This window comes from Cercospora kikuchii (assembly GCF_019650295.1).
Source record: "Cercospora kikuchii DNA, contig_00004, whole genome shotgun sequence".
NCBI classification, from domain to species: Eukaryota; Fungi; Ascomycota; class Dothideomycetes; order Mycosphaerellales; family Mycosphaerellaceae; genus Cercospora; species Cercospora kikuchii.
Genome location: NW_025408585.1, coordinates 419,818 through 446,767, shown reverse-complemented (window position 1 = coordinate 446,767; position 26,950 = coordinate 419,818). Strand labels below are relative to the sequence as shown.

Below are 26,950 nucleotides of genomic sequence, written 5' to 3'. Positions count from 1 at the left end.
TCACTAGTACGCGAAAATGCCTCCACGAGGTACGAGGTCACGGGTCCTGCAGACTGTTGATCAGCAGTAGTGCTGTCATTAATGGCATGGCTTCGCCTTTGCCCAGTCAGACATGCTATTGTAAGCGCTGACTTGACAGCCGGCTAGGCTCAGGCGTTGTTGGTCTTGTTGCGAAGCTTTGCCATTCCGGGCATCGAATTCGGCGAAAAGCTTGTGACCTGGTAAACTTCATCGGCACATCCCTCCGCCGCACTTCTTCCGATCGATGGAAATCGCCATCGTGGGTCAATGACAGGCACCGTGTTCTAGACCTGGCGAATTCCCCGACCTCACCCTCCAGGTTCTGAACGCTCTACAATAACCCGCATTCTGATTTAGAAGCCACATAGAATGTCGTTCTGGAGTTTTGGACTCGAGAAGCACTTCTGTACCCATGTTCACGACTCTCATTGCTCGCCTGGCTTGACTCGCCATCGAAGAAGAAGAAAATTGATTCATGCCCACTTGTCGTGCTGGAACGAATGAGTTGTTGCGTGCATATCGCTAAATTGACAGTGCTTGACTGTCTATACTATTCACATATCCCAAGACTCATTGCGTCGACCATCAGAAGTTGCAGCACTGCTTCGGTCAACGCACCGACAATAACGGAATTCCGAGGTTGCCAAGCTCTGTTACTTGGGGTTTTTCGCAGCTTTCGCAAACTCACTGGGAGCATGACTGCTAAAGGTGCTTCAAATGTAGCCTTCAGAGATCGATATGTTGCGTCAGTCTTGGATTTTCCAACTTTTTCCGATTTCAGACCAAGATGCTCAATTCACAAACGCCAAGGAGCACCATAGACTAGCTTTCGTATTCAATGCAGTGACCAAATTGCTGGTCAGGCTAGCATTCGCCGAGTGCCAACTCTGCAAGTTTTATTAGTTGTGTGCTAGCAGAGCGCGGAGCGGCACCCACTGAGAGCACACACAGGGATTATACGTAAGTCCTTGGGCTTACCCTTTGAGGACTTCGTGAGTTTCCTAATCGGTACGAGACTAGCTTCCTACAGCTAGCAGAGCTGATACGAGGACGATGTCTAGCTAGACGCGGACAGCATCAGTACGAGCACCATGTCTACCGCTCCACGCCTCAGGTCCATCGTCGTCTGCCCAGATGTGCAGCGATAGAGCAATCTATGCCACTTTCTATGTTGCAACATGCCGGTGATTCTTCCCAGAGTTCCAATTGTCCGGCACTTCGTCCATTCGCGAGTATATGAATGCGCAGACTTCGCTGATCACCATGATGCTGAACTCATCCATCAAGTACATTCGTCACAGAGCACTCCCACTTCGCCTTCAACACCCAGCCCATTTCATCGTCTCGAGTCATCTCGCATCATCGAATCAACATGATGAATCCTATCCTCATTGCAGCTTTGGCAACACTTGCCCTGGGCAGCGCAATCCCTTCAATCCAGGACGATCTTTCCATCTCCCGTCGGGGTCTCGATGGTCCGTATTCAGACGTAACAACCTTTTGCCGAAGGAGCCAGAAGCTGACATTCACTCTTTTCTAGGTGATCTCTTACTTGCTGACCTGGTTCCACATCTAGTCCGCCGCGACTTTGCGGACAGCGACATCTTGGAAGTGTCGCTGGTTGACGGTAGCAAGCGATACATTTCGTACGGAGCCCTGAAGAGGAATGGAATTCCGTGCTCGCGAAGGGGTAATAGCTTTACCAATTGCCGTCCTGGGCAGCCTGCGAATGAATGGCAGCGTGGATGTTCGGCTATCACGCGATGTAGGGTTGCAAATGCCGGTGCTTGAGTGAGAAGGAATGTCCTTGCTGGAGGTTGGTCAGTGTCTGACTGGGCTGGGTGGGCTGGTTCGCTTTAAGTTCTCGATAATCAATAGTCAAACGACTCCTCTCCACGGACAGAGCATCGTACTGTGAGTTCTAGCTCACATCTCTGCAACTCTAGAGGATTCAGGGAGTGCTTGCTTACAACTACGTGTTTGGAACTTCATCATTTGGAGAATTGAATGATCAAAACCGTTGCTGACAAGATGTTTGCTCACCTACCGGAGCCACGGCAAGATACACACGCTCCTCGATCAAGCAGCACCCAAATCAAGTCTTCATGTACCGTCAACGCAATCGTTGTTATGTCCAAACTGTGAAATTGTGGGGATGGAAGTGGTTCTCTTTGACCTTGCACTGTACGTCGAAGCGAAGGAGGAATCGTCCTCTATCTGTATCTACAGCACAAGCTCAAGCAGACGCAGAGTTGTCCGAGAACAGGTCAACTCTGCAGGAACCCTAGTCATGATGTGGATACATATGCGAGCTTGAGTGGATGAACTGAGGTCACACAGCATTAGAGCTGTACCTGAGGTGCGCATGCTCCGGTGAGAGTGTGGCTGTGCCCATGTCAATGCTCGGCTAAAAGATGCGCTGATGCCATGGAACAGAATTGTCCCTGTCAGCCCTCACTCACTTTCATACCCACCCTGTGCACTATGCGTTTACTGAAGTGTCTCGTAGACCGAGAACTGGAGTTCACCAAGTATCTCAACCCTGGTGAGATTCCGTCGTACGCTATTCTGTCGCATACGTGGGGAGAGGATGAAGACGAGTTGAACTATCGAGACATTGTGCAAGGGACTGGGAAAAACAAACCTGGATACAAGAAGGTTGAAGCGTGTAGAAGACTTGCTCTCCAGCATGGCTACGAATATCTCTGGGTCGATACGTGCTGCATCAACAAAGACAGCAGCGCAGAGCTCAGCGAAGCGATCAATTCCATGTATCGATGGTGCGTGCTGTCCAGTGCCGAGGTGCAGAACATCAGATGTCATGCTGATCTAACGTTTCCAGGTACAAGAACTCAGGCATCTGTTACGCTTACCTGTCCAACATCAGTCAGTCACCATCTGCTACCAAGAGTTACGATATCAAGGAAAGTAGCTGGTTTAAACGGGGTTGGACTTTGCAAGAGCTGATAGCTCCGCCTGTCGTCTGGTTCTTCAATTGTCGGTGGGAGAAGTTAGGATCCAAGCACGATTTAGCCACAATAATACATGAGGAAACTCGTGTAGACTATGGCGTCCTAATTCAAAATCAAGTATATGAACGGTCTGTCGCTCAGCGAATGTCTTGGGCGGCCGGACGCAAAACAAAAAGACCCGAGGATCGCGCCTATAGTCTACTAGGCATATTCGACATAAATATGCCTCTGCTCTATGGCGAAGGCGAGAAGGCATTCACTCGGCTTCAAGAAGAGATTATGAAGCAGACCGATGATCACTCGATCTTCGCGTGGGAGATGGACCAAGACAAAAGGATTGCTGGTCTATTAGCACCTAGCCCCGACCATTTCGCCGGATGCTCGTTGTTCAGGAGAAGGATTCCCGCACGAGGACAAAAGGGATTTCAGATGACAAATCGAGGTTTGTCGATCTCGTTTGAGATGACGCCTTTTTGCGCGGACACATATCTCGCATTTCTTCACAGTGAAACAGGAAAAGCTAAAAAGACCCTTCATCTTGGCATATTTTTACGCCGTCTTAGTGAAGAGGACCAATTCGCACGAGTCAGCATTGACTTTAAGGAGAATGAACTGGACCTCCAGGGAAGGCATAGTTTATATTTCGACCGAAGCCATATCTATTATGCCTGTTACAGAGAGTTTGAGCCTCGTCCAATGAAGATCGAGGACATCTTTGTGCGGAAGAATCTGGACATATCAGTGCCGTGCGAGGACTTGGAGTTCTGCAATCCCGGACTGTTGATTTCACCTTCCCTGATATTAAAGCCCAGGGCGGTCTATGGTGGCTCTGAAAATCGTAAGAAGGGTCAACCTATGCGTTTTCAACAACCTTGGACTCTACTTCGTCTAGACCTACAGCACGATGGAAAGTTCCAGCATGTTGCGGTTGGATTCGATTGGAATTTCAACCCTATTGTCTTGCTTGCAGACAACAGCATGAAGCAGATCCCTGATCACGACACGATAATGAAGTCTTGGTTGTCAGGGTACGACTCTTACCACGAATTCGAGTTCGAGGATGTCGATAGGGGTCGTGTATATCGCAAACCTAAAGGGGATGGCATGTGGTGCTTGAAGGGTAGCCGTCAAAGTGGTCTAGACGTGAATTTCGATTATTCATTCGACAGATATTGGCCACGGGTCAGACTGACCCGTGCGAAGCATGAGACTCACGAACGAGTCAAGGTCGGAAACGTATGGAGATTGAGTCTTGAAGACTAGGAACAAACAAGCTAGGCCCAACAGCTATTTTTCTGGTGGTATAGCTAAAGTTTGGGCAGAAGCCATTGCCGCTTTGAAAATGGAACCATATTGCACTTTCCATAGAGTTCTTGCTCGCATCAGAAATTCCATTGCATGAGGCGTTGGGTTAGAAGTGTGAGTGCTCGGACGATGTCTGGTGCAAAGACATGTCTGAGGCTGTGGACGCTCTCGGAGACCTTCTCCAAGCAGTCACTGTTCGTTCGCTCCCATCACTGATTCAGATCTTCGCCGATGACCGCCCTACATAGTATGACATTCGTCCCTGAAGCGTCTTACTGGTCTCCTAGATCAGCGCCACGTGGACGTTCAGATCGCAGGTGATCGAATGGTTGCTTGTATCGCAATTTCTTTGGTCACGCAATTATCTGTCATTGAAGCAGTCATCCGCTGATCGAACCAAATTGTGGAGCGAATTAGTTGTGTCGGATTCCTGCTAATTTCGTGGAGTTGTAGACTCATGTGTGCTTTACTTGAGCTTCAAAATGGTCGGCTCTCCTACGCGTGCCGCTGGAAATGCGCCGTTCGGCATTACCAGAATTGGCAGTCGGTCCGCCGCTAAACAGCTCCCTTGTCAGCGTCCTGATTTGCTCTGGATTCGGGAGACGCAGTCACTGTCATAGCCCGGGGCACCTGTATCTGGATAGCAAACTGTGTCGTACGCAGCACTATCAATCAACAATCAACTCTCCGCCACCATGTCTCCCATGAAACCCTACACCTACGCCGGCCCCATCGACCACACAACCCCAATCGCCTGGTCCGAACTCCTAGGCAAATCCATCATAATCACAGGCGGCGCAAATGGCATGGGCGAAACAACAGTCCGAAAATTCGTCGAAGCCGGAGCATTCGTGACATTTGGCGATGTGAACGAAGCTCGAGGTAAAGAAGTTGAAGCCGAACTGAACCAAAAATTTGGCGAAAAATGCCAATTCGTCAAATGTGATATTCGAAATTGGGAAGATCAATTGAAACTGTTTGAGAAAGCGACGAGTGATGGGAGAGGACTAGATGTTGTGATTGCGAATGCGGGGATTAGTAGGGCGAGTGGGGATAGTTTGTGGAATTTGGATGGTGAGTATTCATGTCCCACTGTATTGGAAGTTCATTGTGTTGATGATTTGATGAACAGATCTTTCGAAACCACCCGTGAAGCCAGATCTGAACATTATTCAGACCAACGTTAATGGAACACTGTACACTTTCAAGCTCGCAACATACCATTTCCGCAAGCAGAAGACTCCAGGAGGTTGTTTTATCATGACTGGAAGTCTCGTGGCGTACATTGATTCTCCCGTAAGTCCCCCTACTCCAAGCTTTTGCTTGTTTCTATTCCACTGACATTGGGTAGGCAAATTGGGAATACACAGCCTCTAAATACGCCCTCCGAGGTCTTTTACATACAGTCCGGCGCAACAGCTGGGAACAAGGCATCCGAATTGCTTACGTAGCACCATGCTACATCAAAAGTGCGATACGCACAGCCGAATGGGAAGCCTCCCTCCTGAAGCAAAATGTTCCGTTTGGCGAGACTGAGGATGTCGCCGCGTGTTTCGCTAGGATCGCCACTGATCCGGAAACAAATGGTAAATTGTCCCAGCGCTTACTTTGGTAAAGATATCCACTGACAATTTGCCAGGCCACTCCCTAATGATTGTTCCTCGATCTCTAGCTCCACAAGGCTTCATGGACACCGGTCTAGAAGACTTCACAGAAGAAGGATTCATGAAAGCGACGCAAGTTTCTCAGCTTAATGTTATCAAGGATCGTTGGCTCGAAGGCGCTGAGATTCAACCATACAAGAAGTAGTAGTAGTGGCCAGCACGTTCCAGAAGATTCAGTTTACATTTGATCCCATTGTGTATCTTCAAAGCCAACGAAGAACATATCGAACATGTCGCCCACCAGATCGTTGGAAAACAGGCTGGCTTCGAGGGATTCTGTCGCATTCTGTTCATCGCTTTCGAGCATGATTCGTAGGACTTCTGATGTTTTTGCGGTGGCGAACGGAAAGTATTGCTTCCAAGATGATGTATCATTTTGACTGTCCGTGTTGGACCCGGTCGCTGTGCTGCTGAGTTGTGGTGCAGAGATTTGAGATTGTACATTCACACCCAGATCGACAGCGTTCTGAGCCTCAGTGGATGCCATCATACGCTGTATGCCTTGATAGATGACGGCAGAAGAGCCCCAGATTTCTTGAAGCTGGCCACACATGACACGTATCGTTTCGATGTCGGTATTTGCAGCCGCTGTGAGATGCGATTGTTTCCTCGCTGAAAGAAGTGCCAGGAAAGCTGTCGCGCAGTACCAGCTGGTGATGGCCATAAGAAACCTCGTATTCCCTCTGGCGAGAATGTCTCGAAATATCCTTGCCATGCAGGAAGCTGCAGCTACCGCGGCTGGCCCAGCTCGGGGTGTATCTGATGAGGACTCCGCTGTGTGTAGGTCCAGTACGATCACCGCCGTTAGGTATGGTAGGTACAACTGGTAGATGTCTCTATCGTATTTTGCCTCGAACATCTCGTTGACACCAAGTGCCAAGCTGTTCGGCAGACTCGTGACCCAATCCAGCAATTCTTGCTCCAGCGAGTGGTCGACCAAGTCATTGGATACGTAGCGCGGATCTTGCGTCTGGCTTTTCCTACGTGCCAAGTGATGGGCAATGCGGCCAATTGTGCCACACAGTTGCACCCAGTGTATGAACACGAGTGCCTTCGTGCTTCCCCGCATGCTCGTTGAGAAGTCTTCCATGGAAGGTGCAGATATCGTACAATCTTCCAGGCTGATGATTGGAGGTTTGCTTTGGCACAGCGCCGTGAGACGTTCTCTGGCAAAGGCAGTCCACCAGACTCGCTTCTGCAAACCATTTATAGTACCATCGTTGTCATTGGCTGATTTCAAACGATGTAGATTCATTTGCTGGGCGTGTCTGATCACAACAGACGTCCACCACCACGATGAATGCCGATGAACGAGAGAGGTCGACCGTGGAGCCCACCAGTAGAATAGTAAAATGGCACGAAGACATGTCAATATGTTTGGCTCCTCGTCCTCGTAGAACATTCGTCGAGCTCGATCATAATATCGTGCTGGCCCATCACATGGCACGAGAGGTGGTTGCAGGTTGCTGCCAAGCGTGGCCAAAGCATTGCACAGGAGTGGTGATGCCTGAAGTTCATCAAGAGCAGCATGACTGTCCAGAACGGGGCAGAAGGCGTAGCAACTGTCGTAATAGGGCTCGAGAAACACGTGGAGAAGGTGAGGAGCTACTTGAGTGTTGGGTGATAGGGTCATCCCAGCCCGGTCCGGAGCCCCAGCTGCTGGGCCATGTTGTTCTGTACGAACAAATGGTTGTAAGAACCCTGTGTCCAAGTCACCTTCATGACTGACAGCAACGGTATCCGATGCATCGGTCCGGCGTGTTGTTGGACTATCAAGAGTATCCGTCCGGCTGAGAGGCTGTAAAGATGTCTGTTGATGCTGCTCCAACGGCTGCTGGGCCTGGACGGTGATGGCTTCTTCCCGTATCGACGACAATGCTGGCGTGGGCACCTCACTGCGATGCTCTGCAGCGCGTTGACGTCGGATTGCTCGCCGCCCCAGATGCGGCTGACATGATTTGCCGGTGTTGTGGCAGTACGTGCACTTCTCCGCCCCCGCCGTCCGCCGCTCGGCCAAGTCACACTTGGTCTTCTTGCTGTGGCATATCGTGCATACGGATTCGGCACGGCGTTTGCGGGGGTGGTCGATGGTATATGTCGCCCAACGATGTTCGCCGGGCCCCATCGTGTGTTTGCCGAAAGCGTGCGTGGCAGTCGACGTTGCGTGAGCTCCACCCCCGGCTCCGGCTAACGGCGGAGGTCCTCCGTCCCGCCGAGGGCCGCAAAAGCTTGGCACAGACCGCCACCGACCTGCCGAAACTTCATCCAGGGGGCGTCGTGCAGTTCAGAACGCCGACGACATGCATCGGAGCAACAACGACCACGACCCACGTTTAGCTAGCTGATGCGGTCTTCCAATTGGCAGCTTCAGTATCGCCGGACTCGTGGACGCCAACGGGTGTCCTCCGTATCGCTGCCCGATCTCCAGCGGATCTGTTCACCATCCAGGATGAGTGAATGGTTTTTCCGCACCGTTGGACGCGCCGCCCATGCGCCGAACGCAAGACCTGTGCACCTGCAGGTTATCAGAACTTCAGCCGAAAAGCGGGTTAGAAGCACGGCAACTCCGAATCAAGAAGTCTGGAGGAATGTTCAAGATATTTGAAGCAAAGGTGGAGCAAGGAAGCAGAGCCGAGTGACAACGCTTACACAATGTTCATGCATTTCCCCGCTTTCGTTTGCCTGGGAGATCACGAACGGCGAGCATCAGGATCCCGGCAGTGAAGCAGCGCCTACAATCTCATCTGACACTAGCGTTGCGGCGACCACGTCCCGCCAAGATGATGTGTCCTAGCGAGCCGGGAGCGCTATGAAAGAGATACAGTACACCCCCAGCTACTGATCGACTATCGTGTCTCTCGCATTCCTTGTCTTGTCAGGATTGTCTAGGCGCAAGAACGACCAGCAGAATGGCCTCCATAGACGACAAAGAATTCCCAGTGGTCTCCAAGCATGACCAGGAGACAGGTGACGATGAGGCGGCCAAGGTATTCGCCCAGTATGACGGCCCACTGGAATGGACAGAACAAGAGGAAAAGACGCTGCGCCGCAAGATCGACTGGAAGCTGATCCCAATCATGTGCTTCACATCTGCCCTGCAATACTACGACAAGGCCATGCTGGGACAAGCGGTTCTCTTTGGCATGATGCAGGAACTGGACCTTCGAAAAGGCGACCGCTACTCGATGGCATCCTCAATCTTCTATCTCGGCTTTGTCGCAGGCTCATATCCTGCTGTTATCTTGGCCCAGCGGTACCCGCTTGAGCGTGTAACATGTGGCATTGTTACTCTCTGGGGAATATGTCTGCTTTTGACAATAACATGTCACAACTACCAGGCTCTATACGCCCAGCGATTTTTCCTTGGGTTTCTAGAAAGCGGTGTCAGCCCACTGTTCATGTTGATGGTCGGGTCGTGGTATCGGAAGGATGAGCAAGCGTTTCGCATGGGGTGAGCATACCTGTATCATGTTTGAATTTGGTTCCGATCACTGACACTATCGTCAGCGCTTGGTACAGTCTGGCGTCTTGGTCAGCAGTGGTCGCACCTCTGATCAACTACGGCATCGGCCAAATCAATGCTGTGCTGGCACCATGGCGATGGATGTACATCGTTGCCGGAAGTCAGTCACCTCTGCAAATATTTGATGACACAGCTTGCTGATCACGTCTACAGTCATCACCATCCTATGGGGCGCAGCACTTCTCTTCATCCTCCCACCAGACCCTACCCGCGCGTCAGGCTTCAGCGAGCGTGAACGATATCTGGCTGTCGCACGTCTACGTTCGAACAACTCTGGTGTGCGGAATACCAAGTTCAAAGTTGGCCAAGCTAAGGAGCTGCTCTGCGATCTCAAATTCTGGCTCATGTTCTTCATTGCGACACTCAGTCTGATCACCAACGGTCCAGTGTCAAGCTTTGCTCCTCTTATTATCCAAGGGTGGGGTTACACCTCACTGCAGACCTTGCTACTAGTGATGCCTGCTGGAGTCTGGGTCGGTTCATGCACACTCACTGCGACATGGCTCGCAATGCGTTACAGCCATCTGAATATCCGAACCTACATCGCCTTCCTCACTCAGTGCTTCACGATTCTTTCGGCGGCACTATTGTGGAAGCTGCCTCGGAGCGAAAAAGGCGGACTTTTCTTTAGCATTTACACCCTTTCGACGTATGGTGCTGGATATGGTGTCATCATGGGATTGCAAGTGGCCAACAACTCAGGCTACACAAAACGCTCACTCGCCTCATCAGGTCTCTTCGTCGGCTACTGTCTTGGTGAGTGCAGTGACCTTGCCGTAGCTGTCACTGATGACTTATTGTACAAACAGGTAACTTCATTGGGCCCATGGTGTACTTGCAGCGAGAGTCACCGATTTACAACACCGGATTTACTATCGTCACCGTCGCGTCAGCACTTGCAGCGGTGCTCATTCTCGTCTACCGCTATGTCTGCATCTTGGAGAATCGGAGACGAGACCGAACGGGCACGGCAGAAGGATATGATCACGCTTACGAAGATCCTACCGACAAGGAGAATCCCCAGTTCAGATACATCTATTGATCGGAGATAGCACGCTAGCTCTGTTTGCACGGCCGCCGACTGTATGACACGAATCATGATGTTCAGCTACGATCAATTTATACAAGCTTCAAGGTGGACTGCTCAACCACAATATCTACACTATTCTAGCACACCTGTCGATTTCCAGTAACCTTCCAAGTCTTTCAGCCACGCCCATCTCGCCTTTGCGCCCCAACCGCGATCTTTCCATGCGTTCAAGCTTTGCGGGAAATGGTCGACGATCCTGCCCACGTGAGCGTCATGAGCAATAATCACCAAAATGTTGCTCTGGACGTCCAGCTCCTGCAACTTCTTGACCGTATCCGTCGCCAGAGGAACGTCATACCCAAATGCCATATCGTACAAGGTGTCATCAGGCTGTCTCCCGCGCGAATCTTGAAGTTCTTCGAACGCATGTCCTGGACAGAAAGACGCCGAGCTATGTGGAAGCACAGGATGAGGCGAGATCTCTTTGGGAACTGGTAAATGGATTGATGGCCGCATGATTCCGGAGTAGTGACATACATCGCCACCCAGGAAGATGAATGTATCAGGATTAACTGTCGTCCTTACCAAGGCACATAGGTGTCCAACTGCATGTCCTGGACTGTTGAGGAGATACACTGAGCCATCTCCGAAGTAATCTATGGCCGGGAATTGTCCGATGCGGATTGTGCCGGGCTTTGTGAAGTCGAGTTCGTGGAGCTCTCTACCTCTGCAAGACGAGCAGGTCAGCAAAATTGTGTAGCAAGAGTCTTCTGCAAGACACTTACTGCCACGCACTCTCGGAGATCGGACTTTCAGGGTTCGTCGGCGCCGCCGGCAACAATAATTCTTGAAAACCAGGACCAACGACAAGCGCGGTGGACTTCGGAAAAGTGCTAGGATCGCCTACATGATCCCAATGCCTTCGACCATTGTCAGTCACAATTCGCGACGGCTTCGAAGTCGTTGCTACTTACCAATGGCTCCATATTACCGCCTCCACGTCATTGAGGTCCACCCCATTATCGCTCAAAATATTCGCAACGTGGTCTTGCACCTGGATATCGTAACCAGATTTCGATATATACGATGCCACCGTCGGAGCAGAATCCATGTAATCGTGTCGAATGCCCAAGTCCCACACAAGTTTCTTGCCAGAAGGATGCTCCAAGAGAAAAGAGAAAGATGGACAAGCTTCGAATGTCTCAAGGAAAGGCACATCCGGCTGCATCAATCGACTCAACTTGGCAGGACCAAATGTCACCGGATTGATGAGCTTCACCTCGACTGTGGTATTGCCATTGGGAATAGAAACAAGCCCTTCGCCATTAGGTACAGGTGGATTGTACTGATAATTAGGAACTCCAATGATTTTTGTGATTCTTTCGTTCGTGCTGTCTCTTGATCCGAACATTCTGTTTTGTTTGCGTGGCTTCTGGGCAGCGGTGCAAAGATTGAGCATATGGATGCAGCACAGAACACCGTACGACAGACCTCAAAGCTTACCAAGATCCTCTACCGAACATAGCCGTACACAGTGGCCAGCCAATCTTGACCCACTATTCGTTCTTCACACATACTCCAGGCGGGTCCCCTACGCCATTCCCAAGCAATTGGTCTACCCAGCGACTCGGTTTACCCCAACTTTCTCCCCCAATTTTGATTGAAGTGGGTAGCAGTTGTGGGGATGCGGCCAAGGTAATTCGGCATTTCGAGCTGAAGCATCTGACTTTTCGGCATTCTCGAAACAGCATTGCCGATCGCTCTCCAATCTCGATAGCTAGGGCATTGTAGTCTGACAATCCGACGTGGCACAGACAGCCGTGCTGCATACGGTCCGGCCGTGAGTGATATCTCTGTCATTATCTTTCAGCGTGGCAACCTCGAATTTCAGATCCGCAAGTGCTGTTTTCCCATGCTCAACAATGACTGCATACATGGAAGCAACATCCAACGGGGACTCGGTAGTCAAGACAGCTCCTCCATCCGATGGCGAAGTCCCAAAAGTCGAAAAGAAAAATCCGCCAACAACAGAACTCAAGAACCTCTCAAATGGTCATCACGATGAAACCTTCGATCCCTTCAAACTGGCCTCAGAATTCGCCTTCACTTCCCGCAAAATCAAAGTGATAACAATCGGAGCTGGTTTCTCAGGACTTCTCATGGCCCACAAATTCCAACATCGTTTTCCAGAAATGAGAGATATTGTCGAACACAAAATCTTCGAAGCTCATCATGAAGTTGGCGGGACGTGGCTCGTGAATAATTATCCTGGTGTTCAATGCGATGTACCTGCTCATATCTATGCGTTTCCATTTGATCCGAATCCAGAGTGGACGAGGTTCTATGCGAGCGGAGCTGAGATTTTGGAGTATTTTAAGAGGACTGTGAGGAAATGGAATTTGGATCGGGATTTGGAGCTTTGTACGAAGGTTGCGGGGGCGAAGTGGCATGCAGATGAGGGGATGTGGTGTGTGGAGGTTGAGAATACAAAGACTTTGGCTCGGAGAGAGGAATGGTGTCATGTCTTGATTTCGGGCCAGGGAGTGTTGGTGTAAGTACAACTTCCTCGAACATCGGACACCAAAGCTGATCAACACCGAAGACACGAAAATTGGCCCAAGATCCCCGGCTTCGACAAATTCAAAGGCCACATCACACACTCCGCCCGCTGGGATCACAGCTTCGACTACTCCAACAAACGCATCGCAGTAATCGGCAACGGCTCCTCCGGAATTCAAATCGTCCCCCAAATGGCCAAACTCCCAGGCACAACCGTCAAGAATTTCATCCGGAGTGGAGCTTGGGTGTACTATCGTGCACCACCTTCACAACACATGGGTCGATCAGTTGAAGATCCTAATCCAGCATACACCGACGAAGAGAAAGAGTCTTTTCGCGATCCTGAAAAACATCAAACGTATCGGAAAGGTATTGTGTCGCGTACGAATAAGTCGTTTTATATTTTTCAGCGTGGAGAGAATAATCAAAAGGGAATGGAAGCTGCTGCGGCGCAGATGTCGCAGAAACTGGGGCATGATAAGAGGCTTTGCGAGATGTTGCTCCCGAAGTGGGAGTTGGGTTGCAGGAGGATTACGCCTGGGCCTGGGTATCTTGAATCGTTCTTGCGGGACAACTGTGATTGCACGAATAGTCCGATTGTGGAGGTGACCGAGGGTGGGATCAAAACTGAAGATGGAGAGATATTTGAGTGTGATGTTCGTAAGTTGACGTCCAGTTCTCTGTCCGCTTGTCAGAGGTGCAGGTTGCTGACAATCAACAGTTATTTGCGCGACAGGATTCGACGTATCACATCGCCCACGATACCCCTTCATTGGCCAAAACGGCGTAAACCTACGCGAGAAATGGGCCGGAGATCCAGAGTCTTACCTTTCAGTAATGACGCCCGACTTCCCAAACTACTTCATGGTAACGTCCACTTTCTCCACTCCACTTTTACAAACCATAACTAACATTTCTGTCAGATGATGGGCCCCAACTGTCTCGGCGGCCATGGCTCCCTCGTCGAATCCCTGAACTGGACAGGCGACTACATCACAAAGTGGATCAAAAAGCTCTCAACAGAAGACATAAAATCCCTCGTTCCGAAACGCTCCAAGGTCGAAGCTTTCATGCGCTATCAAGACCAAGTCCATAAAACGTTAGTCTGGTCAGGAGGATGCTCGTCATGGTATAAACGCGGCCGCGTAGATGGAAGAGTGACAGCGTTATTTGGTGGTTCAGCGCATTTGTTCAATAGATTGTTGTCGGATATCAGAGGGGAAGATTTCGATATTGTGTATAGGACGGAGAATTGTTGGAGATTGATGGGGAATGGGTTTACGGAGTTCGAGATGAGGGAGGGGTCGGATTTGGCGTGGTATGTTGAGGTTGCGGAGGAGGCGCAGGGGAAGGGTCCAAACTTGGAGGGAGAGAAGTGATAGAGTAGATTGATAAATGACGCGGACGCTAGACTGAGATATCACCAAGTGGGCACAGGATTTGTCGTCTGTGAGTAACACCGTTCAGGCTGAATATCAATCGCAATCAAGCCTTGCCTCAAGCACAGAGCGCGACCCTGCCAGCTACCTTCCCATGGCATAGCTTCTGCAACCACTGCGGAAAATCTTCAAGCCTACCTTGCTCAACATCTGGTTGGACCGCACCTCGTGCTATCAACTGAAGCACTTCCTCCAGGTCTCCAACTTGAGCACCATATGAGAACAGAATGCTCAAGCGTTTGCGTACACCCACTTTCATGCTAATTGTGTTCTCCGGAGAGAGGGTTCCGATGCAGACCATCTTGCCTGCTCGTCGTACTGTCTCAGGCGTGAGAGACATCCCTTCATTGGCTCGAAGAATATGCTGGTACTCACCGACTTGTTGTGCATCTTCGAACGTCTGCTTCAAGCCCACAAAGTCAATAGTCGTATCGATCTTTTCTTCCAGACCATTCTGTTTGACGAAGTCTTGTACTGATGTTCCAATGGGTACAATGTCACGTTCGGGAATGCCCAGCTTCACGGCAGCATCTAGTCGCTCCTGTCGAACCTCAGACACGATCACTCGAGCACCAGTACTCTTCAAGACTTGTAAGCCATTGAATCCGAGTCCACCAAGACCGAAGAGTAAGACGGTCTCGTGAGAATTGACTTCTGCACGTCGATGAACAGCATGATATGCGGTAGCGACTGCATCTGTTGCGACTGCGGCTTGCAGTGGGCTGACGCCTGGATGAGAAGAGAGTTAGCAATGATCGTGGGTAGTCTTCACGTTTCGGTAAGTTACCTTGCGGTACCAGTACGGCACCACGCTGATCGATTGTGGCATATGGTGCGAAGAAGCCATCTTGACCAATACCAGAGTGATGGCCATGGAGGCACAATTGCGGTGTTCCACGTGAGCACTCAGTACAATCTTCTTGTCCGCAACCAGGAACAGCGAACATGGCAATGACATCGCCCTACATGATCGTCGATGTTATTATGCTGGTCAGAATGAACGGCAGGGATTAACTTGCCACTTTGAAACGCGTATCAGTCACATCTTTCCCAATCTCGATAATCTGTCCGCATCCTTCATGGCCCTGTGAACATCCTCAGCTGTTTGATCATCAACTGCAGATACCATCGACGATGTACAAGTATGTACTTCTCATGGAACCATGGCCGAGGATTCGTATCTTTGAGCATCGCTTGATCGCTGTGGCAGACTCCCGAAGCTAACATCTTGCAAAGAAAGCCAGTCGACGAAGCTTTTGGTACTGGTACTTCGTCATATTGCTATGTGATGACTATCAGCTCTGTATGACTGCGACGATCTAATCATTTGTGTTGACGATACTGGTGTTTCATTCCCTTGATGCTTACGCCAAGCAAACATCGTAGTTGGCGGAATAGCCATGCTGACGATCAAGCCTCAGGCGGCAGTGACAATGATGATTCAAGCTGCCGGTGCTTTCTTACACTTTTGCGAGTTGTTCTACTGGACCCATCGGCATGCTGATTAAGAGCGGCCTCGGAACTACAGCTTCACGGCAATGCCTGGTCAGGTTCCGGCTAAAGCTTGTGAGGGGACAATGTCATCGGCACATGATCCCCCAGCCATGCACTCGGCGGAACCTGAGACAGCGGACGTACACAACAGAAGAGGCATCGCCAGAGGGAGGACGTGGTGGAGATGACGAGGTACGAGAGAAGGACAGCATTTTGTTATGAAGTTGACAGCGCCGGAGAATATGCCAAAAGTCGCGACCGGCAAATTCGCATTCGGACCGCAGCCACGCACTACTTGCCGCTGTTTGCTGCGGTCTCCTTTTTCGTCCACCACCTTCGTCCCACGCGGCCACGAATCATCCGTTTGCTTGTCCCGACCGCGTCACATTCACAGTTGATGAGGCACGTCTCAGCTGATCCGCCTACAGGCAGAATATAGGCACTTACTAACCAGCTCTTCCGCCACTATCAACACGGCAAGTACCTTCGCTCTCCACACAGTTCATCATACAGCACCACATCACTGCACAAGATGTCAGTTCATTCCGAGGGAGACAACGATTCAACTCGTTCCTTCACGCAAGACTCGACCTCAACGTACGCGTTCAGCGGCATGGACCCTCCTCATGAGGCATTTGAGACGTTTCAGCACAAAGTCCTGGCGCTCACACACAGCATCTACGATGTCGCAGAGGTCGCCTTGCAGCGAGTCCGCGGGGGCAGCTACAATCCAGTAGTCGTTGCTCATCTCACACTGATAGACCAAGGTGAGTTGTCAGTCATATTCCGGATGCCTCGCGACCGCATTCTTCCGGAGGGCATCGAGCGCAACAGCAGCGAAGACATCGAAACCGACATCCTCAACCAGGTCGCAGTGCTCCAGCTACTGCAGTCGAGAAGCATCCCGGCCCCAAAGATCCTAGCATATGATGCATCTGGTCAGAATGCAATCGGACTGCCATATGTTCTACAACAATTCTCCCATGGGAAGATGCTCGAGGACTTCTACGAGGACATGACTTTTCAAGAAAAGATGCAAGTGGCAGAAACTCTGGCTGACTTCCTCGTACGCATGGAAACTGTCACCTTCGAGGAGTCTGGAACTGTCGTGGCTGCGCAGACCGATTCTGCGGAACCAGCTACCAAGGCTTCAGCTCTCGACGCTCCACTCGACAACTTGACTGCAGGAGTTCGTGGTTTCTCAGATCCCTACGAGCATGTTCTCACACCATACACTGCGACTTTTCCGCGCGAACTTATCGGCGGGCTGCTCAAAGCACGGCTAGATGGCGAGGCGGCGCAGAGTGGACCTGAAAATGGAATGCGTGTGATACTGTCCAAGATTTACGCCATGTTCGAAGACATGTGCAGTATTGGACTGTTTGAGGACGACATTCTGACTCGAGGAAACATTCTGCATCACTGGGACTTGCAACCACGGAACATACTAGTGAAGACGACTACTTCGCTTGAACGTGGGGAGCAGAACTTGGAGGAGCGGCTCGAAACATGTTTGGACATCGCAAGATCATCCGAAAAGTGGATTATTGACGTGGTCGTTGACTGGGACCAAGTTCAAGTCGTTCCTCCATCTTCGCGCGCAAGCCTCCCATCTGGCTCTGTGACTTCCCAGTGGAGAAATACGACCTCTCTCGCCCACCAGGATATGATTTCGATGAGGACCTACAACCGGCCGAGCGCTACGATAGCTCTAAAGGCATGCTCTCGCCTGAGTCCGTGCAGATCCAGGCAAGATTTGAAGAGCGGTTCGTAAGCAACATGCAACGAGTCTACCCGATGTACACCGCCGAGATCTATCAGGATGAGGCATATGGTAGAGGCCGCTGGATCAGGCGAATGGCACGCTATGCTCTGTTCGGTCTTCACACTAGCGAAGCCTTCAAGAGATTCAGAAGCCTGGAGCAAGAATGGAGCACGGCTCGTTCGAATTTTGCATCGGCCTCTTCGGACAATGTATCATGAATGTCTCACACCACAAAGGCGACATTTACATTCCGCGTTTTCAGCAGACGAGCAGCATCGTTCGTGTGGGCAGAAGTGCTCAGCGTCGGAATTTCCACTTCTCGTCATCTCGCTAATCGACACCATGCGTTCACCCACAATGCACCGGGAGCGCCAATGTCTCTTCGTATACAGACCCGCGTGGCCGTCTCCGGCGCCACTCAAATCGTGAAATCCCATCACCGTGTATGGACCCGTACGAATATCCAGAAGCCAGCAAATGAACCTTAGCTAGATGGAGTCGAATCTTGTGCAGATGGAGTCGAATATTGTGCAGATGGCGCTTTCCGTCGCCGCAATGCCTGCAGCTTTTGTCGAAAAGTGCTCTCTGGCCTGAAGCCAAGCTGTTCTGGTTTCCCGATATCGATGCCAAATCGCCTTCGCCTGATCTCTTCACTCTTCACCACCAGATCTCCATCCTTATTCTCGTCTTGGCGACCGCCATCACTGCTGCTGCTCGGTCCGTCTGTACTTTGGGACCACCAACCTAAGCGGACGATCAATCCATCAAGATGCTCATTCAACTCTTCGCTGGTCATGTTCTCAGCGCCTTCCGGCAAATATGACCTGCCATTTCCGCACAGATCGGATCCTGACAAAAGACTCATCACGCTGGCAATCGAGGTCGGCTTTCTTGGCAGTGTCGTTCGAAGATCTGTCTTCAAGTATGCGGCAAAACCTAAAGCGAGCATGCAAGCCAAGAATATCTGTAAAGTGGTCTTTGAAGTGCTATTCATCCGTAATCTCGACGATTCTAGAGCCATTGTTCCATATATGGGGGTCTTCAGGCTTTCTTCGTATGTTAAAGGAGCTCGGAATTTGGTATCGATGACCAATGCCATGTATTTGGAATACAGGCGCTGGACTCTTTGCATCAGCTCCGAACGATTGGATTTCCCGGCTAGCTTCTCCGGAGACTGCGTCCCATTCGGACCGTAAATCAGATGATTGAAGAACACGGAGCCAACCTCGTTGCCAGTGACTGGGAATGCGGTAAGATTTTGTACCTGGTACCAAGCAAAGTTCTGATCTAGAGTTCCAGCTAGATATGCTTCTGGGCGATATGGAAACGACTCGATACCCTCGGTGCCATTATTCAAGTATTGGATTGGGACTGCACGACGTATCAGAGGCACAGTGCTGTCGATGGTCAAGTTCTCGAAGAACGCTGCTCGAACAGCAATCTGAGCCACCTTTTGGGAGCAGACAAAGACTGTGAGCTCCTCAGGTCCCGGAATGTAGCTATCATTACCACGGGGCCCATACAGGACTCCAATCGACGGGCATCCCGCGGGATTGTCTGCGATCTGGTCTAGGGGGTCGAACTCGCCCCATTCTCGCTCCAATGGCACTCTGGGGGTCCTTTGCCACGATTCCCATGGTCCAAGATGCAGATCGGCGAACAGAGAAAGCATTTCGTTTTGTCTTCTGTCTCTCTCCCATGGCAAGGTGAAGTTGTAGAAGGCGTTGGTACCGTTGACACCTCCATGCCAGCAGTTAGCAGGTAGCTTTGCAATTGCTGTCATTGCTGCCATCTTATAATCGCTTTCATCGCTCCAGGTTGTTATGGTAATGTCGTCGTCCGACACGATCTCGCACACTAACATCGCTTCAAGGGCCTTTACGTCCAGATGATATCTTTTTCCAACCAGAAGTTCTCTGTTGGTTGAGTTGTTGCTCCCCGGGATCTGTACAGCTGATAGTTTCGGCAGCACGAGACTGTCTGATATCGTTCGCGGCCAGGTACTATTGCCATGTTGAATGCCATTCAGCATAAGACCGGCTCCTCCATCACCTTGAGTCGAGCTATTATACCAGCTTATATTCCAGTAATGTGAAGGCAATGCTTCGACACTCATCGAGCTTGGAATCGCAGCTGTGATCTACAGGCCGGAGGATATGATCGTCAGAAAAGGTCCGAGGAAACCCGTCAAATTTGAAAGTGCAGGACCAAATTGTGTTCGCCTCAGAGACTGAAAAATGGCCACTGGAGGTAATTGACCCAGAAGATCAAGCTTTAATGCCGAAGCACTAACAAGGTGATCCGATCGCAAAAGATTGTACGGCGCAAGTGAAGTTATCGCAAAATCTAGCATATTGAAGCATGTTGCTATCATCAGCATGCACAGTGCAGATATGTACCTCGAAATTGCGGACGCTCGTTTTTCGTGCTTAGAAACGTCGAGAAGGCCTTGGTTGGCGGTCGATGTGCGGTTCATGGCCTCCAGTCCTATGATGAAGACGATTGGGAGCCCCATCGTCACTGCGACCATGTACCTGCGAGCAGCCAATGGCACCCACGTATCGGGCTTCGTAACCATAACGGTGTCAGATACAGCAAGGATGTGTTGCACTGGGGGCGTCAAGTGGATGTATGGCCCTGCAAAAGCTTGAAACTTGTATCCACGAAGCAGATATGATAAACCGCTTGTCCTCAGGTGCCCAGAATTCCTCAACAGCCTGTTCATACGCATACTGCCGGCAATGATCAATGCATTTGTGGCAATGGAAGCTGGATTTTGAACACCCGCTGACTGGTGCGCCGTTCGCAATATGCCTATGGCACAAATAGCCACGAGGAGGAATCCAGTAAACATGGACCAGAGCGATAAGAATGCCAGATGAAGCCTCCACTCATTGTACTGCACCTTCGCAGTAACGACGTCCTCGCTCGGAGTCATGCACTGATCATGGATATATTGAGCGGCTACATCTCCCCATAGCTTAGTCGCAGCGCTTTGTAGATCGCTGGCAGAAAGCAGTCTCTCCAGTGATCGATTACCTTGAAGGTTTTTCAGGAGAAGGTTCGCGTAGAAATCAGTGACTTCGGGCCGGTCTGATGCGTCTTCACTTGCGGCATAAATACTGTTCCAGATCATCTCGCCCAGAGCAGCAGCCCTGATGTTATTGAGAAGCCCTGCGGATCTGTTGTCTTCTTCTATGCGGAGTTCCGTGGTCCGGTCGAGAGAGGCCATCGCGCGACCTAAGCTGTAATCGGTTTTGCAGATCACTGCGGTCATGCTCTGCATCTTCCCCGGGGTCCGTCCGATCAGGTCATTGTCAGTATAGGTAAAGTTCGCTACGAGTGTTGCGTATCGAATATCCCAAGAGGAATCAGGGGACAGGGTAAACTGCGTCCCGAGCGAATTTTCATTGGAGTCTTCGCCGCCGTGTAGTGCTGAGCAGTTCACTCTCGCTAGTTCCAAGCGTAATTTCGAAGCAGGACATCTTTCATAACACGATTCGTCTCCCAACCAAATTGTATCTGTACCTGATCCCACAACACAGGATCCAGTATTCATCTGGAACCTATTGTGCATAATATCTGCTGCCCCACCATCGCCTCCGGGAGCCGGAGCATCTGGAAGCATAATGACGTCTGCTGCTTCGCATGTGATATTGGGTCTGAAGACGTCAACTTCCACAGATGTACTTTGTACCCCTTTCCCAACCGCCATCTCGAAGTACTGGAACGCTATGCTATGCGATGTCCCCTCTGGGTAGGGCTGTGAGGCATCCGCAATGCTTTGGTACTTGAATGCTGCCCGCGAGGAAGCGGGTTGGGTACGTTGCATATTAACGAGACCAGCGAGCTCGATGTTTGCTATATGAGGCATGCAGTGATCGCCATCGAATCTCGTTGTAAGTGTTACAGAACCGACGCGGTCCAGCCCGGTAGTGGTCAGAACGAATAAACCCGTGGAAAATATGGTGATGGTCTTGAGCAAGATAAATCCCGTGATCGAGATCGCCACGGGATAGTGGCGGCGTCGTACAGCTTTAATTAGGCTTGTCACGAAAATTGGTGATACGTAGTCGAGGAGAACACTATCGTCAGCTTCGACGGGGCCTCGCTGAAGATTTTGCCAAGGCTGCAATGTCTTGCAACAGTAGTCGACCTGTCTCCATAAACTCATGATGAGCATCATGATGGCGGTCGGTCCATAGGTCCAAAGGTAACGATTCGACGAGAGGCTTGTAGGAAACCTATCGCGGGCTTTGTTTGCGATCCACAGCACCACCAAAGACGCTGCAATTGTGGCAGAAAGTACTGCGAAAGCCAGAAGAGTCGTTGAGCGGAGCCAGAAAGAGCTCCGCCCCTTCTTGTTCCAATGCCCTTGTGCTGAGCTCCTGCTTCCCATATTTTGGCTCCTAGATCCAGAATTTTGAAGATCCGGCCCAGAATTGATCCATGGACCTTGGCGAGCAGTGCGATCTGGGGTGTCTGTTGATACAAGAGCTACCTGGGAGGCCTTTTTGATTCTTTCTGGAAGCGCGCCATTCTGAGTTGGGAGCTCCTTTGCCTCGCGCGTAGGACTTTGCATTCTTTCCATAATAGTGTTTCTTCGTGTGAGGCTCAAGCCATGCATACACAGAATACGAAGTCAGAGCAGATATCTCTAAAGCCACGTATCATATTGGAAACCAGGGTCAAAGGCGCGCGATATTGTCTGAGGTACTGTCGTGCGAAAGAGAGATCTTAGCCCTGGTCTTATTATATGCAATGTAAGGATTGACCATACATTGGCGGTAGCGGGCAAGTCTGGAATATCTCTATCAAGTCGGAAGGCGATGCAAGGAAAGCCAAGAGCGCCCAGGGGCGCAAAGGCACTCGACCCGCAGATGCTTCGTGGCAGAGTACATGGCAGCTCGTCGCATGTTCCTCTATGCACTTGCCATGAAAGTCTTGTCACGTAGCTCTGATAGGTTGCGGGGATCTAGAGTAAAGTGGTGGCGTAGCTTGGCTTTTGTCATGCACGGATTCCTACAAGGCTGAGGTCACACTTGCCCCTGAGCTGAACGCCACGAAAATAGCAACTTCGCTGATCTATCAAAGTCAAATTTGCAGCGACTACAAAGGCATCAACGAAGACTTAAGATGAAGAACATTTCGCACGAGGTAGGACCGTGAATATGACTTCAACGCTCAGCGCCATCGGCGCTGCCATCACTGACATGTCGCCGCACGTGTGGTACGGCATGCAATCGTTCGCGACAGACTACCAGCTCGGTCTCAGTGGAAGTAGGGTACGCATATATTTCCATCTCCAACACAATTGGTGACATCTTTGCAGCTTCTTCCGACACTTTGATGCCCGCTCAGATTGCTGGGAAACGTGGGGAGGCTGCAGATCGGATCTTATGGCAATTCGTGGCCGCAGGCGCAGACAACAGTCAAGGTATCTACGCTCTACGCTCAAAGGCTCTCAACGGCGGTTTCTGCCTGTACGGCAATTGCACGAACTCAGGACTCTGCCTCCCGGCTCCTGTGGTACAACGCTGTGGGCCGGATTCAGGAGTGTAAGCAACACGGTCACGATTCTCTTGTCTACACCTATCAAGTTGAAGACTTGGTCTTTCGAGCCTCAAATTTCCCCACTGACGATAACGAGGTTCCAAGTGTATCGCCGCAAATACAAACAAGGGGTGATCTTGACATTTATTCAATCTTCCGGTCGTTCTGCTCTCTCAACCTACAGTGACAGCATCGAAGGCGATACCGTGGGAGTAAAAGAACTGCGTGAAGATGGCCTGTTTTGGGACAGTTGCGCTTGGTTACTGCAAGACCTTGACGATGTCAATACAGTCGAGCATCCAATGACCTTTGTGAGACGTTCTGGCGGCCCATATTGTTGGGAATGCGCTGACGACCGCCTAGACTCCAACGTACACTCTTTCCAGTTCAAGTTCCGAGACTACGACTATGGTGCCGTCCGCCACGAATGAAGATGCTCAAGTACAGACAACAGGCTCAGGAGCATCGTTTCCGGCCGGCGATAGCAGGCCTTCCAAAACCTCTGCGATTTCACAACAGCAGAGTGAATCATCTGCCCGGCTTGGAACTTTTTTCATGAATGTGATCACGGCCGGAGTGGCTTGGGTCCAGATGCTCGAGCTCATAATGTAAATTATTCGCGCCTTCTTCTTCGCCACGTTCGATGAAGGGAATGTCGGCGTACGGGCCGGATGATTCCATCCAGCAGAATCTGTGGGTCCTTCTGCCTGCTGCATGAATTGACCTCGCTCGGTCAGGCGCAATGGAAATTTCGCTGCGAATAAAGCGCCTTTGAGTTTCACTGATCCCAAGACTCGGCAATCAACTGTCGTTTGCATATTTTTCTAGGTGCAGAACAACCGTGATTGGAATACCGTGCGGGCCAGAAGTCGCCCAGCCACATCAGTGCTTTGACAGTATTTAGCAGGCTGGTCCCCTGAGAGAGTGAGTGAGCAAGGCCTTGGAGTCACTCACTTGGCTCATTGGCACACCGGTCGTATGAACAACCATCGTCCTCCATTGACTCGCTCACTTCAAATGGACTCTTTGATGACTCTGTTGGAAGAGCTGCTGCGGCACGACCTTGCGCTATACGTCTCTCTCAAGTTTGAAATTCACTCACATCTTAAGCCTCTCATGCCTTCGGCCCGTGACATACAGACAAGCCTCTAGTTGAGGGGCTAAAGTGACAGGGGTTGGCAATGGCGACTGTCAACTCAATCATTGTTCGGGTTTAGCAGAGTAATCAGTGAGCGCTCGAATTTGCAAGTGATATCCTCACAGAAGGCTCAATGCTACGATGATTGCGTTGGGGAAGCTGCTGCCTAACAGCTTCATGTTCTTCACTTCAAATTCGTCGGTGCCGCACTGACCACCAAGGCAGCACAAAAGGGTTTGCTTTGAATTCTCTCAGACTCATCAACCTTCCACCACTTCCAGCTATTGCAAGCTCATTACAAGTTGCCATCTTGCTGAAGAGTTGTCATTCATCGCTTCTATCAAGCCAACGCTATGGCATCTCAGCGTCGCGCACCCGGCCTGAAGGCCTCGCGCTGGGCCGATCCTCCCCAAGAACTTGTGCCACCACCACCAGCTCCTAGTCCAGCTCAGCACTTTTCTCAGCTTCAGATCCAGCCTTACGTACCTGCTGGAATGCAAATGCAGCCGTACTACGCTGCAAACCTTCAGCTGGTCCCGCGGCCCTTTGCGCCAGAGGCCCAACACAACGCTGCGCCGATCGCAGAAATAAACGACCGGCTCGTGTACATGGCCACAATGCACTCGAATGATGTTCTACAACTGAATCGTCGCGCGAACCAGCAGGAGGACGAGATTGAGGACATCAAGGAGGTATTCAAGAATGACATGCAAGTGCTCGAAGATCGGATCGAATCGCTTTTCCAGCAGCGAGCCACGCCAATGTTATCGGGGGAGAACCCGAGCTCCACTGTCGCCGATCCATTCGTTGACACAGAACCGGCCGAGAAGCAGACTCCAGGTCACATCGTGTGCGAGACCAAGGACGCGGTCGTCGACGTCGTCATACAACACATCAACCAAGCAAGTGCTAAGCAAGAACGTGTTGATAGTGCATATGGCTCGCCGAACCGCTCTCAGCCCTCGATCGCCGCACCCTGGCGCCCGATGACTATCCGCATGCTTCCACCGAAGTCCATCTCCGACAAAGCAGTACTTCACAACGAGGTCTTCACTTGGGACTTCCTGGGAGACTTGCTCGGCGGAAAAGAATGGTCCCCAGGCTTCTATTTCAACAGCAGCAAGGACTGCATCCTTCCCACCAAAGGCTATTGGCTGGTAGATCTAGCACACGAGCCATTCATGCCACGCAACCCAGGCGAGCACGGCGCGAAGCTGACGGCCTTCTTCAACGAGACATTGGCTGGAGATGACGGAGCTCCTGACGAGATGAACTACAAGGACACACCAATCTTTGTAAGCTCTGACGGCGGAAAGATGTATCGATATATGGGAAAGTACAGCCAGAATCGCTACTCTGACAAAGTGGGCTACGACACGATGATGGAGCACATTCCGCAGTCTGTGCTCAAGTTCCATGCCGAGCAGCTTGCACAGGTCGGACGTCCGAATTGGCTCACTACATGCCTGAAGAACCATTTCTGGCCCAAGCCGGTCTACGATGGTCCGATACCAACCGAGTCAGAGGATGCCGCGGCCGAGATCTCCAAGTCAGGCATGGATCGTAAGGTCACGAAAGCATTTGATGCGTACGTCAACGAGCTGAAGGAATGGGAGAAGTCCTCTTTGGTCAAAGTGAACCTGCTCGAAGCCTCTACCATTCTGAAAGCTTTCAGCACCGAGGATATCCTTCCAGAGCCTGGTCTTCGCCTGTGGTGGGAGTATCTCGAGTGTGTTGGATACGAAGACGCTTTCTACGACATGCTCGTAAGTCTCTCAAAGGCAAATTCCACGCACAATCAGCACAACAAGTCCGCCGCATCCAAGGAGACCGCCACCCCTCACATGTTCTCGCCAACTCAGACTCCATCGCTTCCAAAGTCTCCTCTCTACGGCGCCAGCACCAAAGCTCTGCGGAAGAAGCAGTGGCAAGAAGACCCAGGATTTGATGCCTTATCTCTCCCAGAGACCAAGTGGTCCACCCCTAAGTTCGACGCCGCTCCTGCTTCCCCTCCCAAGCAGAAAGATGGCAACCAGACCAAAGTCATGGCCAACCCCTTCGATGGCAAAGGCGACATGAACGCTGCCAAGGATTTCGCCAAAGAAGCCACTCCCGCACATGGCCGTACGAATAGCACATTTGCAAAGAAGGCAGCAGCAAAGAAAGCAGCAGTGCACAGCACATACCCCGCATACCCTCCAACGCCAGCATTTGGCGCTGTTCCAGGCAAGGCAGTGAATGCAGAGAACACGTCGGAACCCACTGCGCAAACTAAGAAGACTAAGAGCACTCCGCCACACCTCAGCCGAGGTAAATGAACACACGAACTGACCAAATATGGTTTGCTCAAAGACGGACAAGCCAAGCTTTCTGCCAATGGTTCGACAAGCCACAATCCAGCATGAAAGGGTCTCTAAGAGGGACTCGACGTCGAGCAACGAGCGGGTGGTGAGCTTGAATAGGAATGCATACGTGAAGACGCTCAAC

General features: G+C 51.0%; 12 protein-coding genes across 13 annotated transcripts; 7 read left to right on the top strand and 5 right to left on the bottom strand.

Moving 5' to 3' along the window:
• Positions 1 to 1,393: 1,393 nt before the first annotated feature.
• CKM354_000639400 (uncharacterized protein) lies at positions 1,394 to 1,812 on the top strand (the record flags this gene model as incomplete). The annotated part of the gene is made up of 2 exons (XM_044801708.1): positions 1,394 to 1,496; positions 1,562 to 1,812. 2 exons carry the CDS (start codon positions 1,394 to 1,396, stop codon positions 1,810 to 1,812), a joined length of 354 nt encoding a protein of 117 aa, XP_044657643.1.
• A 693-nt stretch (positions 1,813 to 2,505) lies between these two features.
• On the top strand, positions 2,506 to 4,256 carry CKM354_000639300 (uncharacterized protein; the record flags this gene model as incomplete). The annotated part of the gene is made up of 2 exons (XM_044801707.1): positions 2,506 to 2,801; positions 2,864 to 4,256. 2 exons carry the CDS (start codon positions 2,506 to 2,508, stop codon positions 4,254 to 4,256), a joined length of 1,689 nt encoding a protein of 562 aa, XP_044657642.1.
• Positions 4,257 to 4,993: 737 nt separating this feature from the next.
• On the top strand, positions 4,994 to 6,107 carry CKM354_000639200 (uncharacterized protein; the record flags this gene model as incomplete). The annotated part of the gene is made up of 4 exons (XM_044801706.1): positions 4,994 to 5,372; positions 5,431 to 5,594; positions 5,650 to 5,884; positions 5,938 to 6,107. The coding sequence occupies 4 exons, from the start codon at positions 4,994 to 4,996 to the stop codon at positions 6,105 to 6,107; spliced, it is 948 nt and encodes a 315-aa protein (XP_044657641.1).
• A 33-nt stretch (positions 6,108 to 6,140) lies between these two features.
• On the bottom strand, positions 6,141 to 8,087 carry CKM354_000639100 (uncharacterized protein; the record flags this gene model as incomplete). Its single annotated transcript, XM_044801705.1, has 1 exon — positions 6,141 to 8,087. The coding sequence occupies one exon, from the start codon at positions 8,085 to 8,087 to the stop codon at positions 6,141 to 6,143; it is 1,947 nt and encodes a 648-aa protein (XP_044657640.1).
• Positions 8,088 to 8,871: 784 nt separating this feature from the next.
• On the top strand, positions 8,872 to 10,527 carry CKM354_000639000 (uncharacterized protein; the record flags this gene model as incomplete). The annotated part of the gene is made up of 4 exons (XM_044801704.1): positions 8,872 to 9,413; positions 9,470 to 9,585; positions 9,639 to 10,241; positions 10,295 to 10,527. 4 exons carry the CDS (start codon positions 8,872 to 8,874, stop codon positions 10,525 to 10,527), a joined length of 1,494 nt encoding a protein of 497 aa, XP_044657639.1.
• Positions 10,528 to 10,647: 120 nt separating this feature from the next.
• Positions 10,648 to 11,926, bottom strand: CKM354_000638900 (uncharacterized protein; the record flags this gene model as incomplete). Its single annotated transcript, XM_044801703.1, has 3 exons — positions 10,648 to 11,242; positions 11,301 to 11,435; positions 11,490 to 11,926. 3 exons carry the CDS (start codon positions 11,924 to 11,926, stop codon positions 10,648 to 10,650), a joined length of 1,167 nt encoding a protein of 388 aa, XP_044657638.1.
• Positions 11,927 to 12,437: 511 nt separating this feature from the next.
• On the top strand, positions 12,438 to 14,453 carry CKM354_000638800 (uncharacterized protein; the record flags this gene model as incomplete). 2 transcript variants are annotated; one of them, XM_044801701.1, is made up of 5 exons in its annotated part: positions 12,438 to 13,066; positions 13,118 to 13,621; positions 13,667 to 13,734; positions 13,796 to 13,941; positions 13,998 to 14,453. In XM_044801701.1, the coding sequence occupies 5 exons, from the start codon at positions 12,438 to 12,440 to the stop codon at positions 14,451 to 14,453; spliced, it is 1,803 nt and encodes a 600-aa protein (XP_044657636.1). The 2 variants fall into 2 exon arrangements, with proteins under 2 accessions (XP_044657636.1, XP_044657637.1); XM_044801702.1 differs by having other exon boundaries at positions 13,118 to 13,734.
• A 118-nt stretch (positions 14,454 to 14,571) lies between these two features.
• CKM354_000638700 (uncharacterized protein) lies at positions 14,572 to 15,915 on the bottom strand (the record flags this gene model as incomplete). The annotated part of the gene is made up of 6 exons (XM_044801700.1): positions 14,572 to 14,831; positions 14,889 to 15,242; positions 15,301 to 15,475; positions 15,533 to 15,598; positions 15,654 to 15,794; positions 15,856 to 15,915. 6 exons carry the CDS (start codon positions 15,913 to 15,915, stop codon positions 14,572 to 14,574), a joined length of 1,056 nt encoding a protein of 351 aa, XP_044657635.1.
• Positions 15,916 to 16,539: 624 nt separating this feature from the next.
• Positions 16,540 to 17,990, top strand: CKM354_000638600 (uncharacterized protein; the record flags this gene model as incomplete). The annotated part of the gene is made up of 2 exons (XM_044801699.1): positions 16,540 to 17,562; positions 17,613 to 17,990. 2 exons carry the CDS (start codon positions 16,540 to 16,542, stop codon positions 17,988 to 17,990), a joined length of 1,401 nt encoding a protein of 466 aa, XP_044657634.1.
• Positions 17,991 to 18,256: 266 nt separating this feature from the next.
• Positions 18,257 to 19,888, bottom strand: CKM354_000638500 (uncharacterized protein; the record flags this gene model as incomplete). Its single annotated transcript, XM_044801698.1, has 1 exon — positions 18,257 to 19,888. The coding sequence occupies one exon, from the start codon at positions 19,886 to 19,888 to the stop codon at positions 18,257 to 18,259; it is 1,632 nt and encodes a 543-aa protein (XP_044657633.1).
• Positions 19,889 to 19,912: 24 nt separating this feature from the next.
• On the bottom strand, positions 19,913 to 21,958 carry CKM354_000638400 (uncharacterized protein; the record flags this gene model as incomplete). Its single annotated transcript, XM_044801697.1, has 1 exon — positions 19,913 to 21,958. One exon carries the CDS (start codon positions 21,956 to 21,958, stop codon positions 19,913 to 19,915), a length of 2,046 nt encoding a protein of 681 aa, XP_044657632.1.
• A 2,858-nt stretch (positions 21,959 to 24,816) lies between these two features.
• Positions 24,817 to 26,781, top strand: CKM354_000638300 (uncharacterized protein; the record flags this gene model as incomplete). Its single annotated transcript, XM_044801696.1, has 1 exon — positions 24,817 to 26,781. The coding sequence occupies one exon, from the start codon at positions 24,817 to 24,819 to the stop codon at positions 26,779 to 26,781; it is 1,965 nt and encodes a 654-aa protein (XP_044657631.1).
• Positions 26,782 to 26,950: the final 169 nt, after the last annotated feature.